This window comes from Mustelus asterias, chromosome 17, assembly GCF_964213995.1.
Source record: "Mustelus asterias chromosome 17, sMusAst1.hap1.1, whole genome shotgun sequence".
NCBI classification, from domain to species: domain Eukaryota; kingdom Metazoa; phylum Chordata; class Chondrichthyes; order Carcharhiniformes; family Triakidae; genus Mustelus; species Mustelus asterias.
Genome location: NC_135817.1, coordinates 31,098,916 through 31,115,314, shown reverse-complemented (window position 1 = coordinate 31,115,314; position 16,399 = coordinate 31,098,916). Strand labels below are relative to the sequence as shown.

General features: G+C 39.3%; 1 protein-coding gene across 3 annotated transcripts in view; it reads left to right on the top strand.

Moving 5' to 3' along the window:
• The window catches only part of LOC144506410 (rho guanine nucleotide exchange factor TIAM1-like), a 306,108-nt gene that overhangs the window by 268,036 nt on the left and 21,673 nt on the right, over positions 1-16,399 (top strand). For all 3 annotated transcript variants that reach the window (XM_078232483.1, XM_078232484.1, XM_078232485.1), the window contains 5 exons: positions 5,163-5,339; positions 6,723-6,791; positions 6,883-7,008; positions 12,865-12,973; positions 13,282-13,461. In XM_078232483.1, the coding sequence (XP_078088609.1) occupies positions 5,163-5,339; positions 6,723-6,791; positions 6,883-7,008; positions 12,865-12,973; positions 13,282-13,461 (661 nt within the window). The remainder of the gene's footprint in view (positions 1-5,162; positions 5,340-6,722; positions 6,792-6,882; positions 7,009-12,864; positions 12,974-13,281; positions 13,462-16,399) is intronic.

Below are 16,399 nucleotides of genomic sequence, written 5' to 3'. Positions count from 1 at the left end.
AATTATATTAGCATAGAATTTTCTGTTTAGAGACAAGCAGCTAAATTATTGTTGCTAAAGTCACAAAGAAAGCAGAAGATCCTTAAAGAAGGGGCAGTATGTAAAATGGCTCCAATGCAAATCATTATTCCACTTTAAGGTCCATCAAGAAATCTAACTGAAATGGCATAGCCCATTGCTCCTTGACAGGTCAATGCTACTTCAATACTGAGCATTGTTTCTGAAAAAGCTTTAATCACTGAATTTCACACTTTAACTGGTACACGAAGAAACAGTGTGAAATGTTTATGTTTATTTGTCACAAATAGGTTTACATTAACACTGCAATGAAGTTACTGTGAAGATCCCCTAGTCACCACACTCTGGCGCCTTTCAGGTACACTGAGGGAGAGTTTAACAACCAGCATGTCTTTCAGACTGTGGGAGGAAGTCGGAGCACCTGGGAGAAACCCACGCAGACACGGGGAGAACGTGTAAACTCTGCACAGTCAGTGACCCAAGCTGGGAATTGAACCCATGTCCCTGGCACTGTGAGGCAGCAGTGCTACCCACTGTGCCACCTTGCCACCCCATGGATGGATGGGAATTTGAAAAAAAAAATCCCTCCCTGCTGTTTCAATGGGCACATTAACCTATTTATTATAAATGGGTTAATAACTGCACTCAGATAATGGGGAAAAAATTGCAATAAAATGCATTAAATATTTGTACAATTGTGTTCCATTGTACAATTCAAAGGTTCGTGTCTTGCAAAGTTTAAATGTATATTTTACATCAGTGCTGTGGAATTGTATTTACTGAAAAATAAGTTAATCTTTTAATTGTGGATCTGTGAAAAGCCCAAATTAGCAAAATATATATTCTTGTTAACTGACTAAGGACCAATACTTTGGCTAAATGTTCGAGAATTCCATTATCACAGAATGTATGCAAGATATGTCTGGTTTGAGAATTGTGCAAGAAGAAGGAAAACGCAGCATTGGGTATTTTCAAAGTAAATTACTTCCTCTTCCTCCTCCAAGCAACGCCTTTTTAAATAAAAGCATTTTTTACTCTAACAGTACAAGCAATGCTTCTTCTAGAATTCACAACATTAAGTAGAAACTAGCTGGTTTTAATTTTGGATTCCCTAAACAGCTAGTATTTAGGTTAATCAATGGAGTGCGTTTCTGTGGAGCTCAACGATAACCTAGATTTTTAGTGCAACTTTCAGGCACAGAACAAGACTTAACAAAGTGGGTAAGTGCAAGGAACAAAAAAAAACTGAAAATAGCAATCTCAGATAGTCTTTTAGAGTAAAAGTACTTTATGTTTTTCTCAATTTAAATACATGTTTTGTTGTTCTTGAAAGGTAACCTGATGATTGGGGAGCTAAATTTGAAAACGGGCAGAGGGAATGCTATGTGGAGTTAACATTGCTTCCAATGTAGGCAGTTTGCCAACATTGTATGCCTGCTAATTAACATGATTGCAGCGTGCATGTAGCTCTAACTGTGCTATTGAGTAGTTGCTTGCCTCAGCAGGGGGTCCAAACTTGTGAGAGTTTAACTTGAGTGAAAGCAAACTGGAATTAAAGTGAGCCAGGACCTCTTAAAGTGGAGGTGCATAGCTGCTGGAACAAATGCTGCAAGTCATTCTATAACTGATCCTGATCCAGCAAAGAGAGATGAATGATACAACATGGCAGAGAGCAGGCTTCAGAGTTTGCTGATGCTGTAGTAGGGGACTTGCTCAAAGAGGCGCCAAAGGAAGAGAGATGCCATTTATCTAAAGGGGGCTGTGTGGCCCTCCGGGAAATTCTCAGAAGATACCAGGACCAGCCATGACAATCAGGAACCAGGAGTCCAGTCCCAAGAGCCTAGATGCAGTGCCACAAAAAGTTCAATGACCAGGCACAAGTGGTCAAGATTAGTGAATACATTTTCAAATGCAGTGTGCCACCAACTACACCACTAGCCTTTCAGACTGCTCAATGCACCATACCCCCATCATGTATCTACCAAAAATCTCTATCAAGCATAACCCATACCTGAAATTCATAATTTCACCCCACCTTTCAATCTCACTTTACACTGTTGCAAGTCTCATACCCACATCTCACAACTAGCAAACAGCTGCCAGTTATTCGACCATGAAAGCCCCATCATTCAAACATAAACAATTCCTGCTACAGTCCTTCATGCAGGACAAGATGCTGAATTAGCCAAGGTAGCATGCACTAACTGGCAGAGGACTGTTAGGACCACATGTCCTTATCCCCATGGAGCATAGTGCTGGCTATCAATGGAGCAGTCATTTCTAAGGCCATGGTCTTTATCTACTGGTAGGGCTCAAAATATAAAAATGACTTTCTCTTCATACTGAATATTCCTCCTCGCATCCCATTTCCTCTTTAATCCGCAATTTATGTTTAGTTAAAAGGTGTAGATGGTACATGCACCTTTTACTTCCTCTCACCTTGCTGTACCCTTGTGCCTTTCTCCTTTCAGATACATAGGATCTGTAACCTGGCTAGGCAGTGGTGGAACAGCAAGAAGACCATAATGATGAAGAAACATTGTCACTTGATCTCGCATTCACATCCATCACTCAGATACTGACACTTTACATCATTTAGAATAAAGCTTACAAGCAGGATCTGGACATAGTGGTATATCGGCACGAGTGGCCTGCTACCAGTGCAGATGACTGCTTACTGTAGGGTGTGATCATACACAAGTTCTGCCACAGAGGATTCAGATGAGCACTCAATGAGACAGACGACAGAAGATGGCTATGCACAGCAAAATGTTAGTGCAGCAACAAGCCTGCAGGTATCTACATGCAATGCAATGCAATGGAATGTGAAGGGGTCTGGCACCAATTTTGCACAGGACTTTGCATGCAACTCGGAGCCTACCATTCCCACATGGACACGGCGGACAACTTCATTAGCACTACTGTGAACCCAGACACGCTGCAATGTCAGGTGCTGCATTGGAAGCTCTGACTTCTGTTGTATAATGAAGAGATAGTGGCATAGTAGTAATCCAGAGGTCCAGCTAATACTCGGAGGACATAGTTTCAAATCTCACCATGGAATTTAAATTAAATTCATAAAAAAACATTTGGAATTAATGAAGAAAAAGCTATTCTCAATAATAGTGATCACGAAATCCTTATTGATTGTCATCAAAACCCATCTGGTCCATTGCCCAAAGGTGTTGCTCCTCGTGCTGGAATACTGCAATCCAAAGTCACGGGTTCAAAGCTGCTCAAAGTCACCCTCCACAGCCACTGCGGTCTCCCCCACTGAAACTTCTACCAGCCATGCTTTGGCCACTGGGGTAAACTGCAAAGGAACAGTTAGATAGGCAAAGGCACACTAAAAATAGACACTAAGGAAATACGTAAGGGTGATTTGTTGATGTTTGTACGCAACATGGCATGCTTTGATTTATAAATTTGGTTTGAAATTTTACTTTGTGTTGACTGTTTATTTTGACATTGTGGCAAGTAGATACTATAATATTCATTAACGGAGGCACACTCCAGAGATGTGCGGGTTAGATTGATTGACCATGCTAAATTGACCCTAGTGTCAGGGGGATTTACAGGAGTACGGGAATAGGGCCTAGGGCGAATTGCGGTCAGTACAAACTCAATGGGCCAAATGGCCTCCTTCTGTGCTGTAGGGATTCTATGAATGAACTGAGAGTTTTTTATGCATAGCACAGGCAGCAAGGGGTTGTCTTAAGTTGCCTCTGCTCTTCCCGCTCTTCCTGTTCATCCTCCTGTTGCTCAGCTGCTCGAAGCGTAGCTTGTGATGAGCACTGTGCCTTTCTGACGGCAAAGTCGTGCAGCATAGAGCAGCCTATCAGGAATCTTGGCACCCTTTCCACTGAGCGCTGCAGGGCTCCTCCAGAGCAGCCCAGGCAGCGGCAACTTTGTTTTAGTGTGCCAGTGGTTTGCTCTATTACATTTCATTTTGCAGCATGACTTTCACTGTATGCATGCTGTAGTCATCAGCCATATGTAATCAGCAAATGGCTCTTGTTGCCCAGGAGCCATCTTTTGATTTTTTTTTTAATGGTAGCACAAAGGCTGATGGCACAGTAGACTGCCACAGTATTAAGGCATGCCAGGATACCGGGTATTAATCTGAATGATCTGTTGCGTATGGTTGCACACCATCTGGGCGAGGAAGTTAATATAACTGAGGTACATCTCAGAATTTATAGGTGGCGCCTACAAAGCGAAGTACCTGTAGAAAATGGCAGCATTCAAAAGCCTACAATCCTAGTGAAGCTGCCTGTGTGCTGTGCCTGCTAGCCTCTGGCAAGAGAGAATGAAATGCTGTCTGTCCCCTTTGAATATAGCCCATCAGTGATCTCCCTTGCGTAATGGTGGATGGAAATGTTACAAATGTCTTCTAGCCTGGAAAGAGCCATATTCACACCATGATGACTTTCACAGTTACTGGCAAGCCAATCCTTGCCCTGCTGTGTTGCTGCGGAGAGGTGGCAGATTTTAGGTGTTTTTAGTGAGGTGCAGATGTCTCACTCATTGTTCCTCACTGAGGTTCATGTAGGAGAATTGCTTCCTGAATATCCAGGGTGGATAAGACCTGCTACTGAGAAACCTGCTACTGGGAAACCTTCTGTCCAGCCACTCCTCTTCCCTGTTCATTGAGCTCCAAAATGGTGGTGCTGGCATCAAATCAATGTGACATGTTGGCTGACATCATGATATTACTCTGAATTCTTGCAGTGGACTGCTATTTTGACCCTCTAACGCCACTCGCATCCAAATTCTTTGTCAAAATTATCCTCAAGGATTCAAACAGATTATATCTGTAGTGAGCATTTGCTGTATTGGTTTGGGTAATCATGGTTCAATGGTTCAATAACTCAAATTATGTACTTTCAATGCTTCTCTTGCAGATTTTATAAACATTTGACAGTATGAAGGATTTTTTAGGCCAATTAAATCAATTGTGTCGTATTGTTAATATATAGCTGCAAGCTGAGGAACACAGTGGAAGGTATCATCCCTGACATTACTTCTCTCTGGGAATTGTATAAAATATGACAATATGATCATCTTCATTGAAAGTTTAAATACACTTTTTGGAACAAAAGCTATTTTAAAAGTAAACTTTAAATATTTACTTTCTTGTCTAGAGTACAGAACAAGTAACAGCATTTTGTCGTGGTCTGCATGAATTAAGCCCACCCGACATGTCATCACAGCCTTTGGATTCTTTACCCCACCAAGTACCAGCTCGACAACTAACTGATGCTGATAAACTACGCAAGGTCATTTGTGAACTCGTGGAAACAGAACAGACATATGTAAAGGTGGGAGCACTGGATGTAGCAGTGAAGGAATTTGATTATTTTTTGAAAAAGACAAATGTGACTTTTAATGATAGGTGGCTTATTATCTTGCTTTTAAGTATTGTGTATGCATAAGATTTTAGACTTCCGTTTAAATTTATTGTCTATTTTGTCCAACCTCCCCTAACAGAATATTGTCCTTTCAGCTTTAATTGTGTGGATTGCCAGACTTTGAGGTAGCAGAGACGCTCTATAATTTGCCTTACTACTTTTGGGTTGCGAGAGCAAAAGAAATTGGGAAGTTTTGTTCCCATTTGTTATGCAATGATTATGGCAGATGGAGTGTGTGGATGCCTGATAAGATATAATCAAATTTTCCTCTGATGTCCTCCATGGTAGATTAATCTGCTAATAACAACAGGGTTGACACATGAAGAATAGCCACTTGGGCAATTTACTGGAAGCTGACAGTTATTCCGAGAGCCATATCCTCCTGTGTGTAACTGCCTTCAAAAGAGGAAAATTGAAAGTTTTGAGAGGGCAAACTGAATATCTTTGTGACCGTTGTATTTAAAATAAACCAAAATAACTACCTGTCTGCTCAATGAAGAATGGAGCTAACTATTGACTTCAGGCTGTGGCACCCCTTCCTCAATAGCAAGCCCTCTTACAGTATCAACCTTTAGAGTGAAAGTCTATGATTCTTTTGTACTATAGTAAGATGAGAACACTTCAGTGCTTTAGGAGCTAATTTCATCAAACTAAAATGATTGTGCTTGTTTGTGCTTGTAATTTATCAAACAGACATTTCATAGAATCCCTTTAGTGCAGAAGAGGCCGTTCAGCCCATCGAGTCTGCACCAGCTCTCTGACAGACTATCTTACCCAGGTCCTCTGCCCCACCCATCCCTGTAACCCCACACATTTCCCATGGCTAATCCCCCTAACCTACACATCTTGGACACTAAGGGGCAATGTTATAATACAAATATGTTTCGTTTAAGCCGTATTATTTTGTGATTTGCTTTTAAGCAGCAAGTATTTTTAATGTTCTGATAAAAGATATATTTCCAGCATCTTTTGCTTTTAGTGAACACTTAAAAAAATATATTTTTAAGAAGATCAGTTTGAAATAATGCAGAAGCTGTCACTGTGGAAATTGCTGTGAATTACTTGTGAATGTTACTTTGATCTGTTAATTACTAATTTTTCAAACTTGGAAAATAAAGTGCAGCAGTTCTAGCTTAACTTTGTTGGAACCCAAGTATGGATTTATGAAGAGGTTAAACCTAGTGCACTGACGTGTAAGTTTAGGCTCACTCTTTAAACTTGAGAATTTTTACTGAAGAAAGGTCCAAAATCATTTCTCGTATATCTACCTAAAGTCTAATGTTTGGTTCACAGGATCTGAATTTTCTCTTGGAGAAATATTTGAAACCTCTGCAGAAAGAAGTCTTTCTTACTCAAGATGAGGTAATGAAAATAATTTTCGAACAGCCGTGGCTATAAGGCACCCACTTATTATTGTTGTGTGAATAAAGCTTTTGGTTTGTTTATATTTCAGCTTGATGTACTTTTTGGAAACTTGAGGGAAATGGTTCAGTTCCAAGTGGAATTCTTGAAAACACTTGAAGATGGTGTACGATTGGTTTCAGACCTTGAAAAACTTGAAACAGTTAATCAGTTCAAGGTAAAATTGTTTCTGAGTTCACCGATTTATGATCAGTTTCTCCTGCATGACGTGCAGATTTTCCCCCTTGTATTTTTTTCTGTTATGGCCTTGATCGTTTTTTTTCAGTAAGTAAAATCTCACTTGGAAAAGGAGTGATACAATGACAAGAGTTGGTGAAAAATCATATTGAAAAAATCCATGACGCAAGTTTGTATGAAAAACCCATAACACAAGCAGAGAGGCAGAACCCAGTAGGTGTTTTAATAGTCTTTTATATGACTAAGATGATATTCATGTTTCTTGTAAAGTTCAAGAAAATCTGTAGGACGTTGCATCACTATGCTCCGTGTGACATCTGCTGTTACTGCCTGGCTGTATTATTTTTAGGTTTGTATGTGTGCAAATTGAAAACTTTAACTGGATCTATAGTAGCCAATTTTTCATAGCATCCTACCATAATACAGCACAGAATGAGGCCATTCTGCCCACTGCCTTGTGTTCGCTCTTTCAAAGAGCTATTCAATTAATCCCAATCTCCTGTCATTCTCATAATCCAACAATTTTTTTTCTTTCAAATATTTATCCAATTCCTTTTGAAAGTTATTATTGAATCTATTACAATTACTTTTTCAGGCAGTGCGTTCCAGATCAGAACATTAAATAAAATGTTTCCTTAAATCCATGTCCTTGGGTTACCAAAGATTCTCTTTATTTACTGTAATGAAACCATTCATAATTTTGAACAGCACTACAAAATCTCTTATTAACTATCCTGCTTGAAGACCCACCCCAGTTTCTCTGTGTGGCTGAAGTCTCCATGTAGCTGAAGTTTTTTTTATCTCTGCCATTCGTGTAAATCTTCATCCTTTTCAAGGCCTTGGCATTCATCCAAGATACTCCAAATTCACCATTGTCCTCTAACTGGGGTCTAACAAGTGTTCTATAACGTTTTAGCATAATGTCTTTGCTTTTGTACAATATGTGGCCCAATACCTTACTGAGAGGAGGGTTTTGAGCAGTGAAGGAGGGATGCGATAGTGGGTTGGAACCCAGAAGATATTTTGGCACATTGTAATGTACAATTTAAACATGGAAAGCTAGCTCATTTTACTACCAGCTTTTATGCTTCTGGTGTGTGCCAGTGAGTGTGGTATACAGTCCCAATTAGTGAATCTCATGTCATGAATGAGTAAGAGCAGACAGTGGTAGCAGTCTGTGCCAGAAAGCATGTTCCTTTCCAAGCTTTGCTCAGTTGGGTACTGGTATTGTACCCATAGGTCATGGGGGAAAAAAAGATAATTATTGAGGGGGAACAGTAAATGTGAATGTACTTGCAGGCCTTCTGCGCTCACTGCTGTCAATGTCAGAAAGAATGGAGGTATCCAAAGCAAACATAAGTGATGTCATGCAGTGTTTGTCGTCTTCCTTGGAATACATTGGCCAATTCAATGGACCATCAATCATGGTTACATAGTACAAAGAAAGACCTTTTGGGCTGCGTGCATGATGGTGTTTATGTATGTGAGCCTCCTGATTCCTTTCATCTCATCCATCAATTCAACACTCTATCATATGTTTATGATGCTCAATGCCTCGATAGCTCCTTGTGGCAGCAAGTCCCATGTTCTACCCATTTTCTGAGTGAAGAGGTCTTTCCTGAATTTCCTGTTGGATTTTTTATGGACTATTTTGTATTTATGACCCCTAGTTCTCCTTTCACTCACCTTAAAATATCTCTTCTGTATCTATCCTATCAAATCCAGGCTCTTCAATCTTTACTGATTGTCATGGCCACTTCTCATCCTTTTAATAATATGAAGACCAGAACTGACAAATTAATCTATGCAGGTCTTCACTACAGCCGTGCAGTCTCTGAATGCTAACGTGCCTCGGGCTTTAAATTAAATAACAGATTGTTCTTCATTGGCCTTATGCCAGTGATTAATACCAAGCTGCTCTCCAGCAGTTTGGCAGAAGAATGTGTGCGAGTACCCTGTGAGAGTAATGATTAATGATGATACAAGGGGCATTGGAATGTGAACTCCACCAAAGAACTTCTACTTCTCATCTATTGTCACCCTTATTTCCCCCAAATATGGTCAACACCTGATATGCTGCTTCCTCTGCGAAGGCTGAGTCTGCTCCTGCACAGGTAGAACAGTCTTTGGTAGGACCCTTATGGACCCCAAAGCCTAGAGGTTTTTGGCCAAGAGCATCTCAACAATCAGTGCAGGAATCTGTGCAGCTTTGCTTGCCTGTCTGACTCTGATGAAGCGGCTTGATTACATCTCCTAGGAGCAATAGGAAAAGGAAGAGTCAAGCTTTGTAGCTCAACATAGCAATGCACATTTTGACAAAAATGTTAAGCTTCTGTTCTCAGTAGAATCACACACAATTTATTAACTTTGCACCAAATCCCCTTGTTGTCCATTCTTGTTTACCAGGCAGCTTGTTGATGAATGGAAAGACATGAATTGACAGGGACCAAAGGGAGAATGTGCAGTGGATGGTTACAGTATTTTGCTCAATAACTTATTTCTTGTGCAGTTCCAATTGTCGCTGTTGTGTAATGTTGCACCAACACACCACATTCACTGGCGAGTATTGTAGAACCCCTTTGAATCATTCGGGGCATCCAAAAGACATCTTGAGCATGCTAATTGTTTGCTCAGTGATGCACCTAGTGGTCATATAGCTGACGTTGGACTTCATTGGTTGGGTTCTGCATGGCTCTTATCAACCACCTTTGAAGGGGAAGTCCTTTGCCACCTCTTAGTTCTGCTTGCAGGTCCAAACGTGTTGGGGACTGCAGCACAATGAAAGTAGCATTGCAACTCCCTTTGAATCTGCCACACTTGCTTTAACCTTTTCTGTGTTTGCACACCAGCTAAGTGTTGATAAATGGAATTCCTTGCAGTTTACAAATACTGCTGTTGATCTGGGGATGCACAGATTTTTGATATTTGCGTGCAGTTGATGACACCCTGCATTTTTGGGAAGTCAGGCAGAGGCACAAAACTGAAAATCCATTCTGCCTAGTTTCATCACAGGTGAAGCTGATGTAATTGCCAGTCCTGGAAAACAATCTATCAATGACCTCCCTCAAGCATTTACATGCAGCTGACTGGAAGTACCTGAATATGCTAATTGGAAGGACCTGGAGGCAAAAAAGGTTGAAAGGGGTTATCACTATCACAATCGCTGGTAATGAGTGGCCACCAGGCTCAGAGAGCATGCTAATGGTCTGATGTGGTCAATGTCTGTCACTTTCTGACATGTGAGTCACATCTGCCTGGGTGGGGCATTGCCTGGCTGCAATGATCAGACATGTCTCTATAATCGAGGACAAGACCTTGATGGAATCTTTTGTCCACTTTTAGCTGATCCACCATTGCAGGATTTTGTTGTGATAGGCCTTAATCAATGGTAGTCCTTGCTTATTGTGTCACAGGATGCTGTAATGTAGGTTTATTGGATTTGATGTAGAGATGTCACCTTCTACCTCGCCAAACCATAAACACCTGTCCCTGTAATCCGCGACTACTTATTCATCAGGAAGGGTCCTGGTTATTTTGTAGCCAGTCTCCACATCTGGAGGTTATTTTGCTATTCCTCCTCTCAGTAAGGTATTGGGCCCCATATTGTACAAAAGCAAAGACATTATGGTATGGTTGGTAGCTGCAGTTTGCCCCAGCAAACGAAGATGTATTCCATCCAGATCAGGTGAATCTGTCAAAGATTTGAAGGAGCTCTATCTTTTTTAAAATCTTATTCAACTTCTCTACTACTTCCTTTTTAATTAGCAACATCCTCTGCTTTTAGTGAAGGCAAATGCAAAATACTCATTTAGGGCAGCAGCCATGCCTTTTGCTTCTATAAGAAGCTCTCCAGTTTTATCCTTAATCAGCCCACTCTTCCACTGACCTTTATATATGGACTGCCCTTTTACATGTTTCTTAAATAAAATATTGGTAGTTCTGCAAGCAAATATTTCCATTCGAAAAAACTATTGTATGGCAATGTGGTACTCTTACTGAATCTAGATAAGAGTGTCATTCATTACTCATAAAACTAAAATAAAGTTATAAAATTACAAGCTATAAGATTTTAAAGGTGGGCAGTTTAGATGATGCGGATGTCACTTTAATTTTAGCAAAATAACTGAGTTAGTCACATTGAGGCTATTCTGATATCTGTGACTTGGGAAGGGTGATAAGTTGAAACAGTAATAAATTTACATTTGAGATATAATCTAAATGTAGAAGAATTCCTCAAGATGCTTCACAAATGGATAAAGCTTAAACGAAACTAATGAGAGTACAGCAGAGGTGACCAAAATCTTTGTTGATGGGCTTTAAAAAGTTTATTTCAGGATGAAATAAAATTTGGAAAGCGAGTGCCAGAGATTAGGGCTGGGGCAGCTTAATGTGTGGGAAAGAGAATACTGATAAAGGTCATCTGTGGGGGATCGAAGGGTACAAGAGATGAGAAAGTTACACAGTTAGAAGATAAGTTTGGCAGAGTGGGGATGACAAGGTTCGAATGCGACATGGAACAAGTGCTAACTTGGGAACTTAGTGTAGGTGAGAATTCAGTGTCAAGGGGAAGGAGATGAGCAGGTAGGTGATTGGTTGGTGAATTTTAAGATTTTTGATTTGATTTATTATTGTCACGTATATGAGTATACAGTGAAAAGTATTGTTTCTTGCGTGCTACACAGACAAAGCATACCGTTCATAGAGAAAGACAAAGCATACCGTTCATAGCGAACAGTATCTCTCTAAACAGAGGCTGTAGTTTAAACGAGTACTGAGGAGATATAAATATTGTATTAAATTTATAGCTTAACTGAAGCTGCTTAATTGAACTACAAATAATAGTTGATTGATATTTCTAAACTTGAAACCTCATTAGTTAAAGAAAACACAATAAAGGTGACAAGACAGATGATGTGTTATAACTGAAGGTGGGAGTTGGTGGACACCAGTATGATCCACAACAACCTCATCTGCAGTAAGTGTCTGCAGCTCAAGGAACCTTGGCTCAGGTTTGATGAGCTGGAGTCTGCGCTTCAGACACTGATGCATCAGAAAGTTACCTGTGCACTTAGTTCCAGGAGGCAGTCACACCCACTGGTTTAGGTACTTCTGATTTGATCTGTGATCAGGAACAGGAGGGTAAGACTGCAAGTGAGGAGACAAATCAGCATGGTGAAAGTATTACAAGTTGACCTTGCCCTTCAGGGTAATGCTGAAATTGTGGGTGAAGAGAGTCTCATTGCAAAGCTTAACATAGTCAGATATGACAATGAAAGATGAAACCAAGTGTGCCCCAATTTTCAGCCTTTAAGTTTAAAACAGTGCAAATGGCATCTCTGCACGGTGGTAGATGGTGAATAATTTGGTGGGAATTAAGTGGAAATGTTGAGTAGCTCAGTAGTAGAGGTTACAATGATGTTGGGGAACTACAGGAGGAAAACAGTCCGAATCGGAGGTTCCGTCTAGAGGGGAATGTCTCAGAACAAGTGGCAGAAATGAAGCGAGATTCAGTTCATGGATGTGACATTTGAGTATGGTTACGTCAATATTCTTGGGCAGTGATGGAGTTGGAAAATAGGCTGGAGGATAGACAAGTGAGCAGAGTAGCATTTCTTGTTCAGATGCCAGAATGAGAAGAATCTTAATTCAGAACAGGAATCATTGTTCTTCCAACCAGTGTATGTATGTATTGAAAGTAGAATTGCTTTGTTGAATAACCTTCAAACAAAATGCGGATTTTGTAGGATGAAGACTGACTTACAGATAACATCAGTGTTTATTGGCTGGAATTGTATTAATCAGACTGCTAATTGATCGTTGTGTGCTCCTCTTGCAGAAAGTACTGTTCTCATTGGGTGGTTCATTTCTGTACTATGCTGATCGTTTCAAGCTATACAGTGCATTCTGTGCCAGTCACACAAAGGTTCCCAAGGTCCTTGTTAAAGGTAATTGCATTACAGCTTTGTGCATAATTTAGATTGCATATCTTGCATCATCATGAAAGCCTTATGTCCCTTACACTAATGATAAGCTTTATGCAGAAATATTAATGGCTTTTAAGGAATGTGTAAGCATAAAATTCAGTGATTTAGTATGTAAAGAAAATTATAGTTTGAACTAAAAAAACTGGATGCTGTTGAAGATTTTATTCCTTCCTTTCTAAATATAGAATGTTTTTAACAAAATATTCATTAGTTTCATCATTGTTTTGTGCCAGTTTCAATTTGTTACTTTCTATATTATTTTTATTTAGCCAAAGTTAATCCAGCCTTTAAGGCCTTCCTTGATGCCCAGAATCCTAAACAGCAGCACTCATCAACGTTGGAGTCCTACCTGATCAAGCCTATTCAGCGTGTTTTGAAGTATCCCCTTCTGCTGAAGGAGTTGATCTCTCTTACAGACGCAGACAGTGAGGAACATTATCATCTAACTGGTAAGAATGTGCAGATTATATGTTTAGTCCTCATTCATTGTCCAAGTCGTTATTAACAGGGAAGATTAATTTTTGACTACTTCATGCCTGGTTACACTGCTGCATCATCAGGGAGCAAGTTAGAGACTAGCACCGGCTGAAACCTGAAAGGAGTGAGAGAGATGTGACAGTGAGGGTGAGGAGGAATGAAAAGTGATGAGAGAGTGATGGTGGAAGGAAGTGAAGAAACAAGAATATGTAAGGGAAAAAATGCTTGTTGGTGTGGGATACTGATAAAATGTTATTATTTATTGACTGTAATATATTTGTTCAATTGGTTATGCTTTGATTTCACACTTGCTCAGTTTTTTCTCTCACTGATGTGCGGGTTAAGTGGATTGGCCATGCTAAATTGCCCCTTAGTGTCAGGGGGACTAGCTTGGGTAAATACACAGGATTATGGGGATAGGGCTTGGGTGGGATTGTGGTCGGTGCAGACTCGATGGGCCAAATGGCCTCCTACTGCACTGTAGCATTCTCTGATTCTGTGATGTATAATTTAAATTATAGCTCAGTCCTTAAGATACAATACTGCATGGCAATCCTCAGTTAGACACTATTCTGCATGAATGCAATAGCACTAATTTATTTTGCTTCAATATTTATAACAGTGAAACAGAATTCATTGAACTGGCTCTATGTAGAAAGTGCCGAAGACAAGTGAATTACTTAATAAATCTTAAGATAACAGTGAATAGTTTAAAATGGTTGGCTGGTGGTAGCTAGATATCTTTGTCATTATGTTACCTAAAAAATTCATTGGTTCTTGAATGAGTCTAATCAGACTACTTTACAAAAAAATCAGCAGATTTCAGTGGAAGCCCACAATATTTTTCATGGGTCAAAAAATTTCTTAATTTAATTTTGATATTAATTTCCAGAAGAAATATTGGCCCAATTTTCCTTCTAACTTCTCTCTTCCCCCAACCCCGTTGGTAGGAGGAACTCATTCAAAGTGATGCTCACTATTGTGGTAAAAGCAAAATACTGCAGATGCTGGAAACTGAATCAAAAATAGAAATTATGGAAAATCTCAGCAGGTCTGAAAGCATCTGTGGAGAGAGAATAAACCTAACGTTTCAAGTCAGAATGAACCTTCATTCCATTATGGTAATAGTAGTGAAGCTAATTTTCTTTTTTTTCTTCAAATACAAATCCTTTAAATGGAAACTCAGCAAATTTCAGTTAATGGGCCTGCTTGCTTTCTGAAATGTTGTGTTAGTTTTAGTTCTACATGAATTGTGTATCTTGGATTACTGGCACGGACACATCCTGGATTTTTGTCAGTCCTACAGAATGATACAATTGACAGCTTGCCCAAACAACGTTACGCGCATAACATTTTTCAACTGCGATCTGTTTGAGGAAGTTTTATTTTGAAGAATAAACTTTATTTTCATCAAAGAAATATAGACTGACATGATCAAAAGGTAAATGGGATACATTGGTTTTTTTGTGCCTCTTGTGGTTGGGGGATTGGATTGTGGGAGAGACAACCCGTCTGAGTTAGACAGTGGAGATAAGAGGCTGAATGAATATTCTGGTGTTTGGTGTATTATATTTGCTAATCAGCAAGTTAATGCAGAGATTATCATCCAGAAATCAAATAGAGCCTGTGATGGGCAGATTGTGTGCATTTGTGAAAAAGAATAGGTGTGAGGAAAACGAGAGTCCAATATTTATTTTTTGCATTATCATTATTACATACTAGGAAACAAGCTTGTATGGGTTTGACTGGTTTAATTGAATTAGAGACAGTAGACTGCAAAGGTCATACATCAATAAAGGAGATGTAAAGGCAAATGGTTTGAAATGATGAACAGAATGCCAGGAGAGTTTGAATATGAGTTTACAGAAGGCAAATAAAAAAGCGGTTTAAAGTTGGCTGCTGTATTTCAAGAGAAACATATACAATTGGAAGATTGTAAATATCTGAGATAAAATAATTTCAGTTTATTTTAATAATATAGTAGCCATAAAGTGAAAAAAGAGATTGATCAATTCTGGAAAAAGGAACTTCTAAACGATTACAGAAATAATAGAGTGCAAGATCAAAGACGCAAACAGATTTAAGGAAACATTGAAGACTGTGTTGGTGGGTTGAAATCCCGAACAAGACCGTGCGTATTGATACCAGACCTGTGGACACGAGTTTGCTGCCAACCGATTTTTAAAATAATAATTGAAAAATATAGTTAATTTTTATCAGGTTTTTTTTTGCTTTGATATGGAATGAGCATGAGAATGGAATGGCATAATAGATGGCTGATTGAACTCCTTAGATTTTGTTGGGTATGTGACAATTTTTAAAACATGCTTTCGCCACATCTATTATGCTGAGTCCATCAAAAAATATAATTTCAAAACATATTGAAACTCCAATGTTGGATTTTTGTCCATGAAAAAAACATTGACCTTTACCTGTAATATTTTATCTGTAGATAGGGCTCTGCCATGTTAAAAGGTCACACAATGTTAGATCACAAATGAACTGTTGCTGTAGCAACTATATCATGGCTGAACAGTTCAATTCTCAAGCTATTTGATGCCAGCATTAGTTAAATTGTTCCACAGTGACTTACATTTGGGGACTATCTTATCTTCCTTGAGGGAGTATTTTTGTTGATAAATATGCAGTAGATTTTTAAAATGCAGTCTTGCTGTTCCATGTGACTTGCTGAGTGCAATCTCTCAACTTTAGTAAATGCCTATTTTTGGGCCTAATCATCTCAAAATCTTAAATGCTTTCATGATAGACCACAGATAATGAGCAGTGTACACTTTATCCCATACCCCAGAGACATGAATAAGCCTAACAGCTTGCACCCACTTCTCAGCTAAAATAAATATAATTAACATCAGACTCCGCTTTGTTAAATCTTGGTGTTCAGACGTATTC